The sequence below is a fragment of the Ambystoma mexicanum genome, chromosome 9, assembly GCF_040938575.1.
Source record: "Ambystoma mexicanum isolate Mex_15411 chromosome 9, UKY_AmexF1_1, whole genome shotgun sequence".
NCBI classification, from domain to species: Eukaryota; Metazoa; Chordata; class Amphibia; order Caudata; family Ambystomatidae; genus Ambystoma; species Ambystoma mexicanum.
The window spans coordinates 1,135,161,463-1,135,182,777 of NC_090931.1; the positions used below are offsets into that span (position 1 = coordinate 1,135,161,463).

A 21,315-nucleotide genomic window follows, 5' to 3' on the forward strand; every position below is an offset into this window, starting at 1 on the left:
TTCTACACATGCACAGAGTACATCATTTCTTACTAGCCAAGTAAGAGACTATCTTGCCTGTAAAATTCTCACAAATGTTTAAAAATCCCACTCCACCTGCAGGGCAGCCTCCTTAGTGTTACATATTCGGCGCATGAGAAATGCACTCGCCCCATGGCGAATGGTAACAAAATATTTACCAGTGGTGCACGTCATGTGCCATGCACAGTAACACTAATGTCCCCCCCGCCCCGCATTTACTGCAAAGTTTGTACACAATAACAAATAAAATGTGCAATCATCCCCATACTCGCCAGCAACAGAGTACCATGCAAATGCGCCTATGCAAGTGGACTAGTATAGTTCGCGAGCCCCAACTGTATCAGGCCATTATCAAATAACTGCTGTAGCCTTTACAGCCCCCATTTTCACCATTTAAGAAAGCGTTTGTGATCTGTTTCAAGTGGGAAATCCGGTTTCCTGAAGACTGAGTCGAGTGAGATTGGCTAAATCTGTATTAAGAGTTCATAATAGAGTTCCCCCCCCCCCCATTGATGCAATGCAGGAGAAAGATATCACCAAAAAAAGGCAGCCATGGCTCCTGAATTAGGTGAAAGCCATAAGAATGCATCAAGGTGGAACGGTATAGTCTTGTGCAATGTTGACTCTTCTCAGGGTACCAGTCCAGTAGGATGAGCAATTACATGGCGAGTAGCGAACCGACAAACTGCCCTGGTCCCAAGCACATGCCAAAAATGTTGCTAAATCATAGGTCTCTTATAAGACGAGATCAGAGAAAATCCACAGTATTAAGGGCGTTATAAAATATGAATTCATAAAAGCAACCATATGATGCGATTCAGATGGGTTAAAACCATTGATATCTGAAAGTTAATTTTGAATCATGAAACTAGATTATCCTTCTAGTACTCCAATTCTCACAAAATGACCATACTGAATCATGGATCAAACAAATTAGATAATCTGTGAAAAGGAGTATGTGGATATGATTGCCTATTAGCGCAGCCGTTTTTTTTGCCCTGGCTGCTACTGAGCTCTCACTCCCATGCCAGAAAGGGGCTATCACCCTATGCCTCCCACATTCCCACTGCCAGGGGAAGAGACTGTTAAACAACTCGCTTTATGCGAGTTACCATTAGATAACAGGAAATGAGCTACAGGGAATAAAGGAACTCAGGACTAGCTTCACCACTGCTGGTACAGGCCTATCTTTGCTTGCACCATCACCGTTGTGACCATGATGGAGATTTCTTTGGCCACCACATGCACTAAAGGCGGCGTCATGTCAAGTTCACCGACACAGCAAGGACTGCTAGGACCCACCACCTCACACTAGTCTTTCAAGGGAGCAGGTGGAGAGGGGTGTGCTGGGCGACTGCCCACCAGTCTCTCACTGTGCTGGTGCGACCCTTCAGCAGGCAGTCGCCCCGATGGCCCACACGTGGATCCAATGCAGTAGGCTGCCTGGCAGAAGCAGCCCAGAACATATGCCCTATTCCAGAGCACCCAGTCTGTCCGGGCTTGCTTGCTTCGTAGACCGCTGTACCTTCCCCCTTCCCCCCCCCCCCCCCCATCATAGTCAGGGCACACCTGGAAGGGGGTGGGGGGGCAACTTTATTCCCATGCTGCATAGACATTACAGCCTGGGAATTCCTGGGCCTGCTCGACTAACCCCAGGGCAGGCTGTCATTGGGACACCTGCAATCTTTGGTTCTTCCCAGTACACCCCGCCCACACGGCCTGGGCAGTGACCGCTAACCTGCTTCCTGACACACTTACTGGGGGAGGGGGAGGCTGACATTGCTCCTCACCTGTCTAGTCTAACCCCGGAGCAGGAATTCACCAGTAACGGCAGACTTATGTCACCTGGCGCGTTGGCACTACCCCAGGCACTGGGGGGGGGCGACTCGATGCAGCAGTCCTGTTTGAGGTCCCAAATGGCACTCCTGCCTCCATCTCCAACCATTAAAAACGTGTTTTCTTCCTTTTTCCCACCGCATTCCAGTCCACTGCTCCAGTCACTAGCGAGGTAACGTTTCCATTGTTGGCTCAAAGCCAACATTCTGTCCGTTTCTATCTGCAGGTGGTATAGCCCACAAAACAGGTAGGTGCAGTACATTTGCAGGCTAATCAAGAACAGTTTATGCAACGCCTGGCATGTATTTTCTCTCGTAATGTTGTCAAGAGGGAATGTAACCCCATGCTACATGGCCCCATTTGGGCCCAGGGTGGCATTATCATTGCGCAATAACATCTAAGCCAGGGAATCTAGGCCAAAGTCAAAATGAAAAGGGGAGCACGGGCACCCCTGCCTAGTGCCTCAGTCTACCCGCTTTTCATTTTGATGAAGGGGGCTTTGAAGTTTGCAAGGATAAATTTGACAATACAGGGGCCAAATCAAAATGTAAGCAACACTAGATTTAGGCATGTCCAACTGACTATCAAATGCCTCTATGGCATCCGAGTGTTAATAGGGTCATTTATAAAAACGGAGCATGGTGTGTTTATTCCAAGTACCCTCTTCAATTAACTTTGCAGTCCCGATCTAGTCTCTGAATAAGAGGCCATTATGGTTCCAGCCGGTTCAAAATCATTTTGGAGAAGATCTTTGCGTCTGTATTCATTTGGGTGTTTGGGCGATATGATGCATGGAAAAGGGGGTATTTTCAAGGGTTTAATGGTAGGCTGGGGGATGTTTGCATCATACGGGTGTTAAGAAACCAGTCGAGGAAGCGGTTAGGGTTTCAAATTTTGTCTAGAATACATTGGCAGCAATGTACCAGCTTTGCCACAGTCATGATAAAAATGGCTAATTAGTATAGTCCGCCCAAAACGTGGCAAATGCTCCCCCCCTCCCCCGATATTAATCACCTGAAAGTTTCAATCAGTTTTATTTGGTGCATAGACCGTTTCCAGCAATTGAGTTTCTAGTTGTTAATTTCTAATCTCGCTGAACTTTGTTGTGAGAAGCCAAGACGTATTCATTCTCCTCCAAGGACCGCTTTCAATGCATCCCAAATGGTGGCCCAGGAGATGACAGCTGTAATATTCAAATCAAGGTGGGTTGGTATACTGCTTGGAAATATTGGAGCAAATAACCGACGGATGACTCAAGGGTCCATTACTTTCTAGGTTCTGCATAGCCCGAAACCTTTCAACAGGTGGGCTCCAATTTCAGTGGAGTTCAGTCAGGGGAGGGAATTAGAATACACGAAGAAATAACCAAATTGAGAGTAGACTTTATGAACATAGAAATAAAACAAGTAATCAATTCCCAGGGTGTAGTGGTGCCCATTGCTCCTATTAATGTACTTAGTCATTCAATGCGCCAGAGCACCTTTGGCTCTATAATTGAATGCAGAGGAGACATTGAATCAGTCCAAGCTAGGATCTTTCGCCAGTTAGAATTGTGTATTCTTCAAAGCCTGCAACATCGGAAAACAAGTAAACAAAAAAAGTGCTCATTGTATGGTCCCAATGACCACCATGGACATTGAAAAAGATTAACCATTTAGATTATGGTATATCCCCATCAAGCAGTCAATCTTGGATTTAAACCGGAATTCAACCTACTTTTGATAGGGTTTGTTTTATTAACTAAATCTACTTTCAGGGAAGCCAAGTCCACGAGGATAGATTGCCTCTTTGAGAGAATCTAGATTAACAGGATCAGGTGTTGTCATGAAGGAATAGTTTGTATGGCGAAAAGGCACAGAGCCAAGTTCCCCATGCCAGCTCCACTTATCCAGACACATCCAAAACAAGGTCATGTAATCATTACTATATTACTCACCAATCTCAAAATGCAGAAAAAAAATCAACTTTGGAAGTAAACAAACAAGTTTCACTACTGCTTGTCGGGAATATTTAAATTTTATTAATGTGTTACAGTTTATAAATAAACTTTTCACATAAATACAAATCGTATATAAACATTCACATTAAAATATAAAAAAGAAAAAAAAATACAATTTAACAGTTCAACACACACTTACAAGAAAGAAACCTTAAAAAAAGGGCATTATCTTGTATTTACAGTGAACATTCTATATTCTATTTCCCAATATGACTGAAAACATTCATGATGCAAACTAAAAAACAAGAAACTAGGGTTCAAATAGAAATCCCCAATAGACTCTCGACGACAAGCCAGATGACATTGCTATGAAACACTTCAGGTTCACAGAATTAATATTACGTCACCAGAAGATATCCTGCTTTATATGATCCACATTATGTACATATTTCTCATAATGTGCTTGTCAACTTCGGGCAGCGAGTCAAAACATGTTTCCCTGTCTCAACCCTTGCATAATCTGCAGCTGTGCTCAGTGCTTATTAGTTTATGTATTACACTCGTATTTTCTAGGATGGTTAATCCTAAAAAGCATGATAAATCGTCTAAATCTTATCCCAGGACGCAGATTTAAATAATGTTGTAGCTTTTTATATGTATACAACATATATTTCACAAATTGATATTTCTTTCCAAGGTGGGCATAATTTCTTACCATTCACTCCGATCTATTTTCCTTGACAGAGCAGATTTTACAGAGGAGGTGAATTCTCCCCGTCTATTACTCAAGTTAATTATGGCCAAAAAATGTTCAATATTGGCCTTTAGGAGCGACTTCTTAGATTCCCCGCCGACTTCATGTCGAAGCGAAGGTAATAATTGGTTATTAGAAGTACTACTAATCTTCAGGTAGACCCTTCTCTTAAGGACCACCGATTTCAAAGATTGTAACCCCAAAACCAATCTGATAGCCATTTGGATGCAGGTAGGGAGGCCCAGAATTTTTTTCCAGAATTTACCCTCCACTACCTGTAGCCACTTAAGGTCGATCTGTTGAAGAGCTTCAAGTCCATAAATCATCATGGGGGTGAGAACCTCCTGGAACAAAACCTGTGCTGCCCATATGCTCAAACCCCCAGGGTTCTAGTGAAGCGATAGGCCCGCGCCGTAATTTGAGCAGCTCCAATTTTCCTGGCTTGAATACATAACAGATAATCACTTAGTCTCAAATCTACAGTTGGGCGTGTAAAGTATAGCCAGTTCTTGCACTACAAGACTTATACGAGCGATCTTATTGCCGGAGAAGACCATAACATGGGTCTTTAACAAGTTGATTATAATATCATTCCTTCTAGCGCAAAGCCAAAGCCAGAAGGCTTTAGCTGATCGTCGTAGACCACTGAAGGTATGGTCAAGAATGACCAAGACATCTGCACAAGAACCACCGGGCAGGCATCTGCCCCTATTCTAGGAGGACAATTATGCATTGCAGAAATAGCTTCCGGGAGGTCATAAACTAAGATTGTATAACGTAGGTGCCGTGACACATCCCTGCTCGACACCTCGATTCTGTATTATTTGTGCAGTCATATTGTTTTGTGAATCTAATTTCAAAGAAGCCATATTATTTTCATGGAGAAGTCTTAAATAATACAGATGTCCTTGGGGGCAACCAAGTGTTTCTAACTTAAACCATAATAGCTCTCGGCGAACTCGGTCAAAAGCGGTTTTAAAGTCCACAAAGAGGGTGTTACAGAGGGGGGTTCCCCTTTATCCTTGCATTTGTGCATAAAATATAAACAATGGCCAGATTATACATAGTGGAATAACCTTGCTTAAACCACTCTGAAAGCGTTTAAGGAGCCTCCCTCGTGTCAATCCATCTTTGGAGTTCGATGAGAAGAAAGCTGGCAAAAATGTTGCCGGTACAATCCAGCATAGACAATAGTCTGTAATTTGCTGGTTCAAACTTGTCGCCTTTTTTGTGTATGGGAATAAGTATAGCCTTCTGCCATGAGCATGGTATTCTTCCTTCACTGAATACTTTATCGAATAGAATTTTAAAGAGCCCTGCCCAAAACAACGGCTTGGTCTTTAGTGCAATGTTTGCCAAGCCATTCGGCCCCAGAGCTCGAGAACATTTTAGCGCTTTTATTTTGGTAATAAGATGGTCTACTGCGATAGTAAACTGAGCATCAATCTTCTTGACACCGCTGCCTGTCTCACCACAAGGGCTATTACGTTCCTGCAGAAATCCCCCATCCTCTCTCCTTCCCCCTTAAATTGGTAACAAATACTACTTAAAGGCAATGAAGACACCAGATCACGCCCTATTCCCTTCCCCTCTCCCTCCCCCAAATTCTACACTGTTACTCCCTTCACATACCCCCTCCTCTACCCTACCTCCACCCTTAGCCCCCCTTTGTAAATAGTTCTACTTATTGTTCTAATGACCTGTTCATGTTTGTAAATATGCTTCTCTCACTTTTGTACCTTTTATTTTGTAAAGTGCTTTGGTGTAAAGCGCTATATAAATGCAATAAACAAACATCTTTCCCCATCTTTGAGCTCCGATGGGATTAATCATAGGGGTTAGCCTATTCCCTCGTGCTTCCCTAAGTAGTGGCCAAATGTTACGGGTGTTCTTAGTAGAAAGAAATTGTATAGTAGGTTTTAAGTTTAATTAAGAATTTTTTTTGTTTAATCCACACTTTGTATTTGTTCTTAAGTGACCTGCAGGTAGCACTATAGGAGAGTAGGGTGGAACATGCCTTATTTGCTTTTCGAATTGCTGCTCCAAGTGCTCTTTTGGCGTCCCCAATTTCGAGATCATACACAATGGTCCTGGGCTGCTCGATCCTGGCTATTCCCGTCCTAGCTGAAGAATGCTTCGCAGAGAAAGTGGCTATCCAGTTTTCAATGTTATCAATCATCATCCTCTGAAAGGTGGCAAAATCAGGATGATGGGCTTCCGAAATGGAAGAGCTGCTTTTGCTATATTTTTCTCTGACCAACTGATTTGTGTGGCTGTATGATACACCCTCTTATTCCCCAGGGATTTGGAGGTGCGTTTAGGCTCCTCCAAAGCCACTGTCCAAGAGAGCAAAGCATGGTCACTCCAGTTATTACTAATTACCTCAAAATCTTTGACGTATGTCACAAATTCAGATGTTAAAAAGGTATAGTTTAGAGTACTCATGCTTTTGCCATTTCCCTATGTTTCTTTACCTGGATAGTCGCCCGTCGTTCTTCCATTAATCATTTGCATATCCCAAGATCTGAAGAAACTCGGCCATTGCTGCTCCACCAGATCTTTTCTCGGGTGAGCATACCCTCAGCTCTTAGGAGAGGATTGCATGAGGGCCATTTCACTCCGCGTATATGGCAGTTGAAATCCCCAACAAATTGCAATTAATTAGTTTGTTACCCTGCTTTAAGGACCATTTTATCATAGTTGTGTGCAGTGATTCTTGTATAATTTCATTTTGGGCAGCACCTGGCGGCGAGTAAAGAGTAATTAATAAGATTTTCTCTATGTTCTACAATGAGTAGTTCAAATTCCACAGCAATAAGAAATTCCTCAAGTTTGGTATCAATTTGACATTAGTTCACATTATGTGCAATCCCCACAATTAGTCCCCCAAAAGGGACCCTTGTTAGCTATGGATTGATACAGTGTATACACATTTAATACCATTTGCGAAGTAAGCCATGTTTCTTGTAAACAGAAACATGGGTACTTTGTGATTTCAGACAGTGAACCTCCTGGCAAGAACAGATGGTTAAAGCCCCTGCAAGTCCAAGACATAATTGAGAATTTTCTTTCCTTTTTTGGAGGACCACCGGGAGGGCTTCTGCCAACCACTTCAAGATGCTTTGAATGCCCTCCAACTGTGGAGATTTCTCTTTAGTTAAGGGAGGAACAACTACGTTGCTCTTGGCCACCACAGTCCTCGTCCTAGGGCAGGTGGGATTTTGTATTTCGGGGTCAACATCAAGTTGAACATCAACCTCAACTAAGTTGTCTTTATATAATCACATTAGTTGTATAGTAGATTGAAATTTACTGTAAATGGCTGATACATTAGTATTCAAACAGCTGAGTGGGTCAATAAATTCAAAATCCTCCTATCTTAATACTCTCAATTGCAGGATTGAATGCAATCTCGTCAGGAATTCAGTTCTCGTCAACCAGTCAGTTTTGCTTTTTTGGTATAGGTTCTTGATAATGCATATGTTCTTCTTGCTCCCTGCTGGTGCTAGGACAGCCTCTGTCAAAGTTACATTAACCTGTTCCCTTGAAGGCAAGTTCTAAGACATTTTGTCAAGATCTGACGCCATAAAGGAAGCCGAAAGCTCGGACGAATTAACCTCGGCCACCGTAGCCGCCTTCTCCTTCTCAGCGAAGAACCAGCTTGTCAGGCGGCCCTCTTTTACAAGTTTACGTTACGCAGCTTTTTTCTTTGACTTTTCCATAGTCTTACCATGTGGAGCAGTTGCTGGTAATGGGGAAGCCTCGACACAAGGGCGCTTTCTCATGGCGGCCCTTCTTGCCAGTCTCTACTGTTTGCGTGAAAAAAAAAATCTCTGAACTGGTGGATACGTTGATATCCTGTATGGGGTTTTCCTTTGCTGCTGCCAGCCCGACAGCTATGGACAAGTGGGTCTCCGCCTCATCCGTCGAGTTGCTGTATGCCACATTTGCAGGAGCTAATGTGATGGTATTCTCGAAGATGCGTCCACACATTTTTAAATAGTATCTTAATTGCGAATTGTAATGGTGCAACTGAGGCTTGGAACTGCATGTGCCTCCAAATTGGGCGAGACAGATAGTCTCTCAGTCCCCTTCGGCCCTTGCGCCAAGTTCGGTGACAAGGGATTTGTTGTAGTTTTCCGGTGCCATTGGCATAGCAGGAGTCATTTGTCTTTGTATAGAAAGACATCTCCAGAAGCGAGTTATTGTCTCTCTCTCCCTCATTCGACTTATCCTGCGAGTTGTTGCTGGGAACTGCGAGCGCTTCCACAATTTCCGGCAGTGGCCAGTTGTCATCAGCTGGTTTATTGGTCTGGAAAAAGGAGGTAATGGTTTTCACAGCCATTGGTACCGATTTTTTTAGTTTTCCCTTTACCCTCCTTATTAACCATACAACTTGGGCAAGCTTTTCCTTGCCTTTGGCGCAAGTTGTAGTTTGATCTCGAATTGCTGATGCTCACTTTCGCCTGAGAATTAGTCTGTGTCAAGAACCAGAGTACTTATTGTATACTCAATGTGCGTCTACCATGGTTTGCTTCAAATAATTTCTTGTGCTTTGCACAGGGGCAGTCTGGACCGTAGGTGTGCTAATAGAAGTTGCTGTTAGCCATTGCAGAAGTATTTGCCAATTTCAAAAAATTTGGCAGTGATCAAAGGAATCAATCCGCCCCGTAATTTAAACTTATTTGGCACCCACTCAAAAAGCTTTTGCCTGCCCCCGCCCCTGCCTATAATAGTCAGCAAGCAGTAGGCGAGTAGGGTGGCGGTAAATAAGCTGCAGTACCCAAGCTGCAGCCACTCGCCCCAACAAGATGAAGCAGCAACCAGAGTAAACCTTTGCTGGGACCAGGTCAGTTAAGGAACACTCCCCATCCAGCTCAGTCACGGTACTGACGCTTTTTTTGTTTGTCTCCTCTCCCCCCACACCCGGTTTTTAGCAGTTAGACAGCTGCTCTACTTGCTCAGGCACACAGCGCCAGCAGAGGGTAAAGCAGGTTGCCCGAGGCTTTGAGACTCACCAGACGTCAATCACTGCGCTGCCTAGTCAGCAGTGCCACTCCACCAACAGGCCGACGAAACCGCTCGCAGCCACTCGGCCCCGCCAGCAAAAGCCAGCAGAAGGAGAAACACAAGGGCAGGTCAAGAAAATTATAATAAAAACCCAGCCGGTATAGACGTGCGTCACCCATGTAACCACACAGCCTCACACTGCTGGCTCACTCTGAAGCCGTTCCGGTTAGAGTAACGGATCCTCTGCAGGAAAAGGAACACAAGTGTGTCAAGCCGCACCTCCCCAAGAATCGAAAGAGGCCACCTCTGACAATTGAAATTGTCAGGAATATGGCAGCAGGGAGGTAAGGATCCCTTCCATCCACTTCCCTGAACCACCTGCTGCTACCACACCGCCCTCAATATGAATAAGTTTACTCTGGATCCTGCATGACTGACAAGTACACCGGCTTCATGGGGATTCTCGACTTTCTTAAATTTTCCTTTAATGGGTCTGCATAAGATTCACTGTACATGTCCTTGTAGCAAGACAATCAGGATTCCGCCCCCAATATGGGACGGAAACCGCTCGTATTGATTTGAAAGCTCAGGTTGACGAGTTAAGAGATCAAGGCAAAACAGCTCTCCTCTTACTGTTAGACATACCCAGATCCTCCTCCCGCTCTCAGGAGACTACGCCAAGGACCTGGCCCTAGTGAACAGGATCTATAGCATCGTCCAGGCATGGATGGCCACACACGGCCTATGCCTGAACGATGATAAAACTGAGCTTATCATCCTGGGCACCACTACCTATATATCCAAACTCAGCCCTGATTACGACAACTTCATTATTGATGGGAACAACATAAAAGTAGCTCATGAAGTAAAAACCTTAGGATTTTACCTAGACGCCACCATGAACTTTACTAAACGAGTTAACTCCCTAGCTTCTGCCACAGCATATACATGCAAACTTATCAGAGCGAGCAAACAATTCCTCTCCACAGATAGTTGCATTACACTAGCCAGAGCCTTGATACTATCCAAATTAGATTATTGTAATGGACTTTACATTGGAGCTAATAAACAGACCATCCACAAAATTCAAGTGCTCCAGAACAATGCTCTGAGAGCAGCACTCAAGATTAATAGAAACGAGCATATTTCCTCCACAAGAAGAGAACACAAATGGCTCGCCACCGCAGACAAAATTCATCTCAAAATCGCCTCCCTCACCCACAAATGTATCAACAACAAAGCTCCACCTTACCTCATGGATAGATTACGTAAAAGGACTTCTTCCAGACCTACCAGAATAGCCAACGCAAACTGCCTCCAAGTCCCGCGTTTCAAACTTGCCACTATAGGAGGAAATAGCTTCCCGGTCAAGGCTGCGCAGTTATGGAATTCCCTCCCCCATGACGTTAGAGAACCTCAGCCTTTCGCAAAATTTAGACAAAAACTCACCAGGTGGCTGAGAGCCAACGACAGCTAACTACTCCACCTGTCACATTGTACATTACTGTATATAATTATATATTACGCAAATAGGAGCAAACTCCTTGTTCCCCTGTCCTTGATCTCCCCTTGTTCATATCTGCTTGCTGTAATATTGCTGATGTCTGTCTACTCTTCCTGCCTCTTCCTGTACGTGCAATTAGCCGAGCATATCTGTAACCAAGCTCGGCGCATCTCTGTACCTTCATCTGATTTCTATGTACCTGTAACTAAGTTGAGCATATCCTTATCTGTTTGCGCCCCGATACTCCAGGGTTTGGCGCGCTATACAAATAAATAAACTAAACTAAACATCTCTGCTGCATTTGATCTGGTGGATCAGAAGGTCCCATGTGACCACCTGGACTCGGCAGCCCATTTCTCTACTGAAGCTATCAGATGGATTAAATCTTCCGTGGGCGACAGAACTAGGAGGGTCTTCTCCCCGTCAGCAGTGGCGGACCCCATTCCCATTCCATGCGGCGTCTCTCAGGGCTCTTGCGTCTCCCCCACACTATACAATATATTCACCAAGCCCCTGTTTGATGATCTGGACCTTCTGGGTACCACCTACACCAACTATGCAGATGATACTCAGATTCTCCTCCCACTTTCCGGGGTCTATGACATGGATTTAGCGTTAGTGAGCAGAGTTTATATCATCATCCTCATCATCGAGGCATTGATTGCCACCCACGGTCTATGCCTGAATGATGAAAAGACTGAGCTCATCATCCTGGGCACCCACACTAACCTCAAGAAACTACGCCAGGACTACTCATTTAACATCGATGGGAACCTTATCAAGGTGGCCAAGGAGGTGAAGACACTGGGCTTTTACCTTGACCATGCCCTCTCGTTTGACAAACAAGTGAAATCAATGGCCTCTGCCACCAAGCTTATCAGGGCCGGCAAAACATTCTTGTCCAACGACAATTACATGATCCTGGCCAGGGCCTTATTACTCTCCAGGCTAGATTACAGCAATGCTCTCTACATCGGTGCTAACAAGGCCACTGTCCAAAGAATACAAATTCTTCAAAACAATTCCATAAGAGGCGCATTAGGAGTACCCAGAAGATCACATATTTCAGCGACTAGACGCCATAATTGGATCTCTACCCAAAATAAAATCCTTCGAAAAACTGCATCCCATACCCACAAAGCTTTAAATAATGCTGCCCCTAGTTACATCTCAGACAGATTCCAGAGAAGATCATCTACTAGACCTACGAGACTTGGCAACGCCAACTGTCTCACTATCCCTAGATACAGGCTTACCAGGGCCAGTGGCAGCAGCTTTCCTGTGAAAGCAGCCAAATTATGGAACTCTCTGCCTCTCCCCCTTAGAGAAGATCAACCTTATCTGACTTTTAGACACGAGTACATCAACCTGCTCAAAGCCACAGATTTGTAGGCTTGTCTACTGTAATATTATCGGTGTAGATTTACGCCTGCTATATATACGCATGTTACACACTTGTACATATATTTATTTTTGCCTCTGTTTTATCCTTGCCTGTATTTTGATTTTTGTAATATAAGCTTTGCATCTGCTTTTACTGCTGCGCCCCGATACCTTTGGTTCTGGTGCGCATTAGAAATAAATAAACAAAGTATTGCAGAGCCCTCAGCTGTAGCCAGAAATAAGGACATCGGTAATCAAGAACTCAGCCAGTGCAGGAAGGAATCCAAAGACAAGGGCTTGGTCTACACCCCAAAACTCTGGAACCTCTGCCTGACAACACTGCCATCTCACTTCTACAGTTCAGGAAGGAGCTCACAGCCCTCCTCTTCAAGGAATAGCTCTTCACAACAACTCGGGCCACACATGCGCCACCCTACCCAAGACTGGATAATTTGCTTCCCAATGTTTCATCCCCTGGTTGTTTGTAGATCCCTTGCTTACAAGTTACTCGCCCTTCCCCTCCCGTTGTTAGTGCCCCACTCACTTGTATCTCTGCTTACCTCACTGTGGCTATTTTTCAGTGTGATTTGCAAAGTGCTCTGTTGCTTCCCAAAACTACATCTGCACTCAATAGAATAATACCACCATTCCATCCACAGCACAGTTGCCCCAAAGCATACAGATGAGTCCCAAGAGAAATTCAGTCCTTCTGCCCCATAGTCCCCACCGTTTCAATACAACCCATGCCTCTTCTGTATCCGCCCTTCATCTTCCCAAGTATCTGCACTACAACTTTACTTTTCCTGAACCCTTTATTGAACTACAATTACTACAGCATGGACTGCTACACTCCTTTCTCAGAATGTGCTATTCAGAAGGGTCCCAGTAATGCCACACATAGAATCTACACTTAAATGATGATCAAACACTACACCCTTGCTAGAGCATGACCCAAATACAGACTATGGAGACTAATATTCCAGATTAAACAACGAAGTGATACTGACAAAGTCTGCGTGGTTTTCTGGACGCTTTGGTATATCATTTTTCCCCACTGGGAATGCATGTCAGATTCGGCGTGGCGGTCCAAATCCAAAGTATGCATCATTTCATCCCCAACTCCTGAATTAATCTATACACCATTAAAATGAAAAGCCTCACCAGCCAGGTATATTTAGCAGTTGTAAATGTGTTATGATCTCACAAAAAAAAAAAGATTTTGCATTGCAATGTCCCTGGGGCATTCCTAATGCCTTGAAATATCCAAAGCAAAACTGGTCCTCTGTTTTACTCATGTATTATTCTTTTTACTGGTAATAACGGAACGTTGTTACAGTGACAAGAATCACACCCGTTTAGGTTGGGAGTACGGTGAAGACTTTGCATATGATACAGTGTAATTTCATGCATTTCAGGTTGTTCAAGTACTGCGTAAATTAGATCCTTGCAACACCTCTCTAGGTCAGCAACATTAGTGGGGAGGCCCCAAGAGTTGTTCCATCTTGATCTACTCCACTGGTCTTCCTGCTTCAGCAGCAGCCACACTTGCGTTGTCATTTGAAATAGTTTCCAGTCAGCTAGTTAGCTCAGAATATTCTAAGATACCTTGATTCTAGTTTGTATCCACGAGTCTATTGTCCAGTGACTCGCAACATTAAAGATACATATTTAACTTGGAATAATTAGTAGGTGAAACACGTTTTATTCTAAACCTGTACCCGCCTACAAAATACTTTTATGAACTCAAAAGTTTACCCTCAACCTCCAAAAACAAAAAAAGAAAATGGGGAGTAAGACACTCCCACTTCAAAAGGTTATCCAGAGGCCTGCCTATAACAATGTGTGAGGTTTGACAGCACAGGATGGTGGAAGCTGAGGTATGGCGGTTGATCTTCACACCAGTGGATTGTGTGGGGGCTTGTTCTTCCGCCTTTGGTTCAATTGAGAGGTTCCCAGGAGTTGTGGGTTTGAGGATTCTTCTGGTCGTATGCAGCTGCAAGATACAACCTCTGTTGATGTAGAAATGCAAGAAACAATCGATGCAGACCTCTACGGGACACTTGACAGGTTGGAGAAAGTTGAGTTACAGCAGCGGTCTATGCACACAGGCGGCGGCAGGAGGCCTTCCAGTCAAAGTAACAGAAAATGCTCCAGGATAGGACCACTTGTTGCCCGGATGCTAGAATGCAGGGAAAATGCTACTTGTGGCACAAGTTGGCGACAGCTGAAGTCCCAGGCTTCAACGTGGAACGACGACGCTTCTGGAGAGGGAGCCCATGAGAGAGAGCTGGTAAGGCCACTGGGCAGTCCAGGGACACTTCCGAAATCTCAGGAGCACCACTCATGGTCTTCCAAGAATAAGTAGCCAAACAGGGCTTCAAAGGACCAGACACAAGAAGGAGTAGTCTTCGGATCTTCAGCAAGCTGTTCACCTTCGAAGGTTTCTTGGCTTCAACTATGATGTGAAGAATTGGCCACAGAGGTATCTTCTTATCCAAAATCCGAGTTGGAAGCAAGTCCAAACCTACTCACAGTAAGGACCTGCACCATTCCAACAGGCAGTAGATGTCCAATCGGGGATAACTACTAGTTTCACATTTGTCCCACACCTAACTCCCTGGCACCAAGGGAGTGGGCCTAGACTGTCCCACCCCCTTCCTGGGCGTCACACACACACACACACACACACACACACGAAGCACTGACCCAGTCAAGTCCATGGCTTTTTTTTTTTTTAAAAGGACTTTCCTGACCTGGCAAGGAAGGGAGATGGCCAAACTACAATATGGCCAAAAAAGCAAGCGAAAAATGTGGCACGGCCATATTAGGGCACTAGCCGGGTTTAGTAGCCATATGCGGTAAACCAAATGTGCACACTAAATATAATGCAAAAATCTATCTGCTGCCACCAGCTCGTCTTTAGGCACATACAAAAAGTAACCAAAAATCCCATGTGTAAAAGCAAGGGTGATACAAAAGCATCCCCATTGCACTGCACTTTAGTGTGCAATGTTAAAAAGCACTCTGGAAGAGCAGAAAAATGTATTTCCCTTCAAAAAGTCAGATTGGGGGCACGGGAGTCCATAGGGACAATGGGCACACATGCACATAACAAGTACCACAAAATAAGTCAACCATATAACGTGGTCCCGAAACCAATCTTGCAAAATCGGTTAATTTATCACGAAGCCAAAAAATGATAAATACACGCGCGCATCATAAAATAAAACATTCCACTTAGGTGAAAGTGCATCAGCGTGGAGGTGTCAGCTGATAATTATGTGCATGCCAATTAAATCTGTTGAACATCATTAATAATAACACATGTGTCTCACATAATAAGCAAGAGCCATGAAATCTGGAAACAATAGTGATCTGATTCAGCCAAGTCGATTCATCCACCAGACAAACAAAAAAAAAAAAAAAACACACTTCTCTTTCGGCGTACCCGACACCAATACGTGGATATCAGAGTGCAGCGTGTTCATTCGTCCACTGTTTATTAATCAAAGTACCCGCCGCAATAAAAGACTCATTTCATAATGGTTAACAGATGCCTGGACGGTTAGGCAATGTGCACCCAAGACAGACTACTGCCGCGGCTTCCACGCCGCCCAAATGGACGAGACATACTCTGGTCCCGCTAGATACCGGGGCAGAAGTAGCAGATAGTATCAACTAATCCAGCTTGGTGCGCGAGCACGACTGACAGGAGCCCCCAGCCGAACCAATGAAAGAGAGCCGACCAGCTTCCATCTGACAGCTCCAAGAAAAGAAGCCAATCCCCGCCTAGCAAGATGAAGACAATTGACTAATCAGTGAGCCGCTGGGCGGGCACGGGCGGCCAATCCGCTCAAGGAGACAAACTGACAACAACCAATGCGTGGCAGTCAACGCGTGCGAAAGATTCATTCAAGGAAATGTGTTCAATACGCAGATACTACAACAGCTGCACCGGAGCATGTTAAGACTCCCCGTCCACATACCAAACAAATACGGCCAGACACCGTGTATACGATGTACCGAGACAACCAACAGCAACATAACCTGGACTGCGAGGCACCCCGAGAGAAAACTGCATACCGTGCAGTGCAGCAAGACACACTGCATACGGTATTACAGCAGCTACATGCCCTGTGATAAGCTGCACGCTTTGAAGCTAAAAACGGCATACACTTCCAGAAATTCGGCATACAAATAGCACCGTATACACAAGACAGCCTGCAAACTACACTTAAGGAAGACTGCTGCAATTGCAGCAGCAAATCATGCATCCAAATACACCTGCCTATGATGCAATGCCAAATTAGACACCTCTGCGGTGTACAACCGAAAAGCACCATCGCATGTTAATGAGCACATCGCCTAGTACCTGGCACTGCACGAAGCACAAGACAACACATGATAGTGTGCAAAACACGCAAGAGGAGCTGCTGCGCAGCACTGCCACTTGGAGACAAAGCAATATCTGGACACGGAGAGGGTAACTTGCTATGAGGAGTGCAAGTTTTGTGAATGTAATTTGCCTACTGCAAGGAGTCACGCATAGAAGCTGCTGCAGAGCATACGATGGGCAAATCACGAAGGCGGGCAGGGCAAGAGAGCCCGCATCATTACCATGGTAATGCAAAGGTGGTGGTTAACTTGATTTTCACCAAACCAGAGCAAAGCACGTACACAAGAAACATCTCCACTGCACACCACCCAAAGAAATGGAAAACGCTGTAAATTCCAACTTAAGAAAGGGAGAAATAATTAATTGTTGCATTATCAAAACATTTTAGGCAGCCAATGTGTAGATAAATAAAAAATGGCATAAACAGCGGTCCAAGCATAACAAAAATCCTAAGGGCATTGGTTAAAAATGACATGGAGAACGCTGCACATTTTACATACAGCACTGTCCCTTCCGAGATGATGCCAGCCAGAAGGTATATGGTTTCCAAAAGTAGGGTCAGAACGAGAAAAACTGAAAAACACCACCCTAACAACACTACAATAAAAAGAGTGATGGGGGGGTTCGGGGCGAGGAACATCGCTTATCCATGCAAAGCTTAATGCCATTTCAGTTCTGACATACATCATTGTGTTTACTTTATGGAACGAGCTGTAAAGATAGAGCCGCGTTAGTCTGTTCATGTAATGTCTATCTCTGTTGAAAATATAAGAACACATTTTGAACCGTAAAAATGTAATGTTGGCACAGCAGGTGTAAACCGTTAAAACCGTGAGCACCATCTCGCCATTCACTAATTTCACCACTGAAGACATCAGTATACTAACAAGCGTTACATATGTTTAGCAATTAATTTGTTTTAATAAATATTCCTTTAATCGTCGCCATAAAGTTGGGTCTGAATCCGTTAAAATGGAGAGTGGGCGGGTTCGGAAAATATCACAATGAAATCGCGATATTAAACAAAGCGGTAACCATTTACAAAAAATGATTAAAAATAATTATATTGATCTAAGAAATTGAGGCTCCTGCAATAGTTACATATATGGCTATACCGAAATGCAATTAAAGCTTTGCCTACTATTCAAGGACGCCCCGTCCCTTCCCCGATCAAGCAATGTTTGTACACATAGATAGATGATCGATAGGTCAGGCCCTGTGCACAGATTAGCCATGGCGTGTGTACAATAGACCGCAAAAATGACATACAATGCGCTACTGGAGATCACTTTAACATTACATTATCGAACTACTCTTAAAATCCTGGACGATTACACTGTAGGACGAGACCAAACTAGTATGAAATATCTCCCACTAGACTGAGCATGCAGGTCATAAAGTACCTTCAATGATGCAGTCAGTCCTAAACAGACCGCTATGAAAAATACCTCCTCCCCCACCGTGGAACCGCTACCTGTACCAGCTGCAACCATAGTGATAGCTATACCTACAACAACCAAACAAACGCACACCAAAAAGTTGTCCCATCTGTGACGGTAATACTTCCGCAATTTCTATAAACAAAAAACGACTGAAAGGTTGGTGAAAAACTGTCCAATTGTGCGCAAATCGTGATTATAGTACAGGTGTCTTCTGCGTTGGATACCAATATTGCGTGAGAGGAATCTCTCTTTGAGTACTAGTGTAGAGCAACTGAAAGGCCCGAGCCATATGTGCTATGCCCCAATAACATAAGCACGACCAAACATCCCTTCTCAGCAGCCATGCATACCGAAGCCATGGCAGCAACACGAATTCCTCCAACATTGAAATATGAAATGCAAAACATCAATGTGCAATCTACCCAAACTCGCCATAGCCGCTCCACGGTCAACTGTGTGCAAAGTTTTAAATGAAAGCTGTCAGGTGCATATTTCGGTTCATCTGAGACAAACATGCAGTTTATGCTGTCGGAAGCATATGACAGAAGATGCACCAGATACACTTGCAGCAGCTGTCACGTGGTACCTCACACCTACAACAACAAACTACGTACGAGGAATTCCTGTCGCCTGCCTGCTAACACAGGACTAACTGTGCGTGCGTTGGGACTGCTGACAACCAGTTGTGCGTGTGGACGCCCCTGTCACTTTCTAAAAAAAAAAAAAAAAAAAAAATTTCACTTCGCCCAACACTAACAAACTTATTGAGTCAGCAAAAATGTACGTGACGACAGTACGAGTCAAAAGCTAAAAACAGCCAGCTAAACTGCCAGTATAAAACTACGGTGCACCCACTCAAATACATAAGTTGTTACAGCCGATTAAGAGTCCATATGTGGAATGCAAAAATGTGCAAAACAGAAACGGGAAGGATTACCCAAAATAATGTAGCAAACGCACACCGTAGCATGGTCCCTGCTATTCCATGCAGTATTTCCACGCATCAGATTAGTCGTGTGGCCTCGTACAGCTTTCAAGAGCAGTTCGCCGATGGAAAGGTGAGACGGTCCCTTGGAATGTTAACTAGGGGGAGGTGTGTCAACCGGTTGCCATGGCAAGCAACACTTGCAACAATGCATCCATCGAAGGTGCACCCCGCCGTGATCGGTCTTTTATCAAAGACATCCAAGTTAAGCTCCAAAAGCATCAATCACAGTGTTGCAGGAGGTGATGTTTAATAAGCATTTGAAAATTGAAAGCAACACGCCGTTTTCAGCTTCAATGCACCTTCAATGATGCCATCTCGCTGATCTTTACATTATTAAGTGTCGTAATATCTGAAAAAAGGGAATACATAAATGAAACACCTCGATTTGTTATAACGGAGGCCCTGTTATTTGAGATGCAAATAAAGGAACGTGCATAATTATAATCAGAACCTATAATTTAGGTAAACATCGACTGTCGGGTAAATTGACAAACGATCAGCATCTTTGCGATTAGTTCCCATTACTGTATTAACTACTAACATTGAGTCTTTTGATTCGTGTATACAAATGTATATATATATATATATATATAGTGCTCAGGACAAAAGTATCACCTCTACAACATCTGGAAAAGTCTTGTTAAAACATCTTCTCACGAATGATCCGTTATGGCAGTATTGGTATGAGCCAAGCAGATTGGCTCTAACAGGCTGTTGAGGGGGGAGTGAGGAGGCCCGTGCCATTATTTCGGGTAACTGTGCAGTCCCCCAAAAGAACAGTATAATAATATGCAAAGCAATGACAACCGGTTTCTACTACCTAAAGCTCCATGTCACAATGCGCATGCGTAAAGACTGTCAAGTCAAACCTATTCCAGATCACCACTTACGCTGTTTCCCCAGCGTAAGCCTGCGAGCTAATCACAACACTGGACGTGAAGACGGGACGCAAAACATGGCGGCTACGTCAGCGGAGTGCCTTACGCCATTCTCCTTACGTAAAGACCATAACCAACTACAGTACTTGCGCTGGGTGACAAGCGTAGATGGGCTTCGTGAATCCAAATACCCTATTTACAAATGGTGGTAGGGGAAATGGGAAATATAATATGACAAATAAACCTACCGATTCCTCCTCCTTCTCCATGCCCGTCGGCATCTGCGGCACAGCTCGGTTTATAGAGACGCAATCGTTGAGGTCAGGCATATCCTTGCCGCGGTAGATGGGCAGCGGCTTGGCGGCGTCTAGCGCCCGCGCTCGGAAGGAGAGTTTACTCATTGTTTTCCCTCTGCCTGGCTCTCACAATAACACCGAAGGGGACGGGGAGGGGGGGTAAAATCACTTAAAAGACTCGATCAAAAGGAGGCCCAGAACCCGCACGCCGCCGCCCCCAGCGCGCTCATGGGGGCCCCGGGTATGGCGGGAGGGCGTAGGAAGCAGGCGGCCCGGGCGTCTTCCCCTTCCTAGCTCCGGCTTCCGCTCGGCCGATCCTCTGCCTGCGCCATGGCAAACATGGCGGACATTACCAAGGCGCGAGCGATCCCAGCAGTCAGCGCGAGGCGGCGGCCGCACAGGGGGTGCGCGCGCAGCAAGTAGAGAGCTGCTGCTGCTTTAGGGGGACAAGGCTGACAGCAGCGGGGCCTTGGCGACCCATTCTCTTATATATGACTATGTGTAGCGCGTACCTTATTCTGCACAGAACCTTTGCATTATTCGCATATATCTTCAGATGAGACAACATAAGAGTATGCATGTCTGCCGGGTAAAAGCCGTTTGGCACAAAATAAAATATACCCTGCAACTAAATAGGCCACCCATTTCTGCAACTGGAGAATGTACCTACCAAACAATAACGTTTGGAATAAATATGTGAAAAACCTATGTTTATTTATACATAAAACCCATGACCTAATAAAGTGCAGTCACTACGACAATCCTGGGCAAAGCGACAAATGCGCAGCCACTGATGCATTGTATTAAAAATGCAAATGGTCACCTGTCACAATAATGCATATTAAGTTCATATTTCAAAACTATGCAA

The 21,315-nt window shown here is 44.6% G+C and overlaps 1 protein-coding gene across 2 annotated transcripts in view; it reads right to left on the reverse strand.

The window, feature by feature from the left end:
- EPC2 (enhancer of polycomb homolog 2) overlaps positions 1-20,910 on the reverse strand; it is a 662,055-nt gene extending 641,145 nt beyond the window's left edge. The window contains exon 1 of one of the 2 annotated variants that reach the window (XR_011274738.1): positions 20,400-20,806. Coding sequence is in view for 1 of the 2 variants with exons in the window: in XM_069616502.1 (XP_069472603.1) it covers positions 20,400-20,552 (153 nt within the window). In the remaining variant the exon portion in view is untranslated. Of the gene's footprint in view, positions 1-20,399 lie in introns of both variants that reach the window. The other variant, XM_069616502.1, reaches the window with a different exon arrangement.
- Between the last annotated feature and the right edge of the window lie 405 nt (positions 20,911-21,315).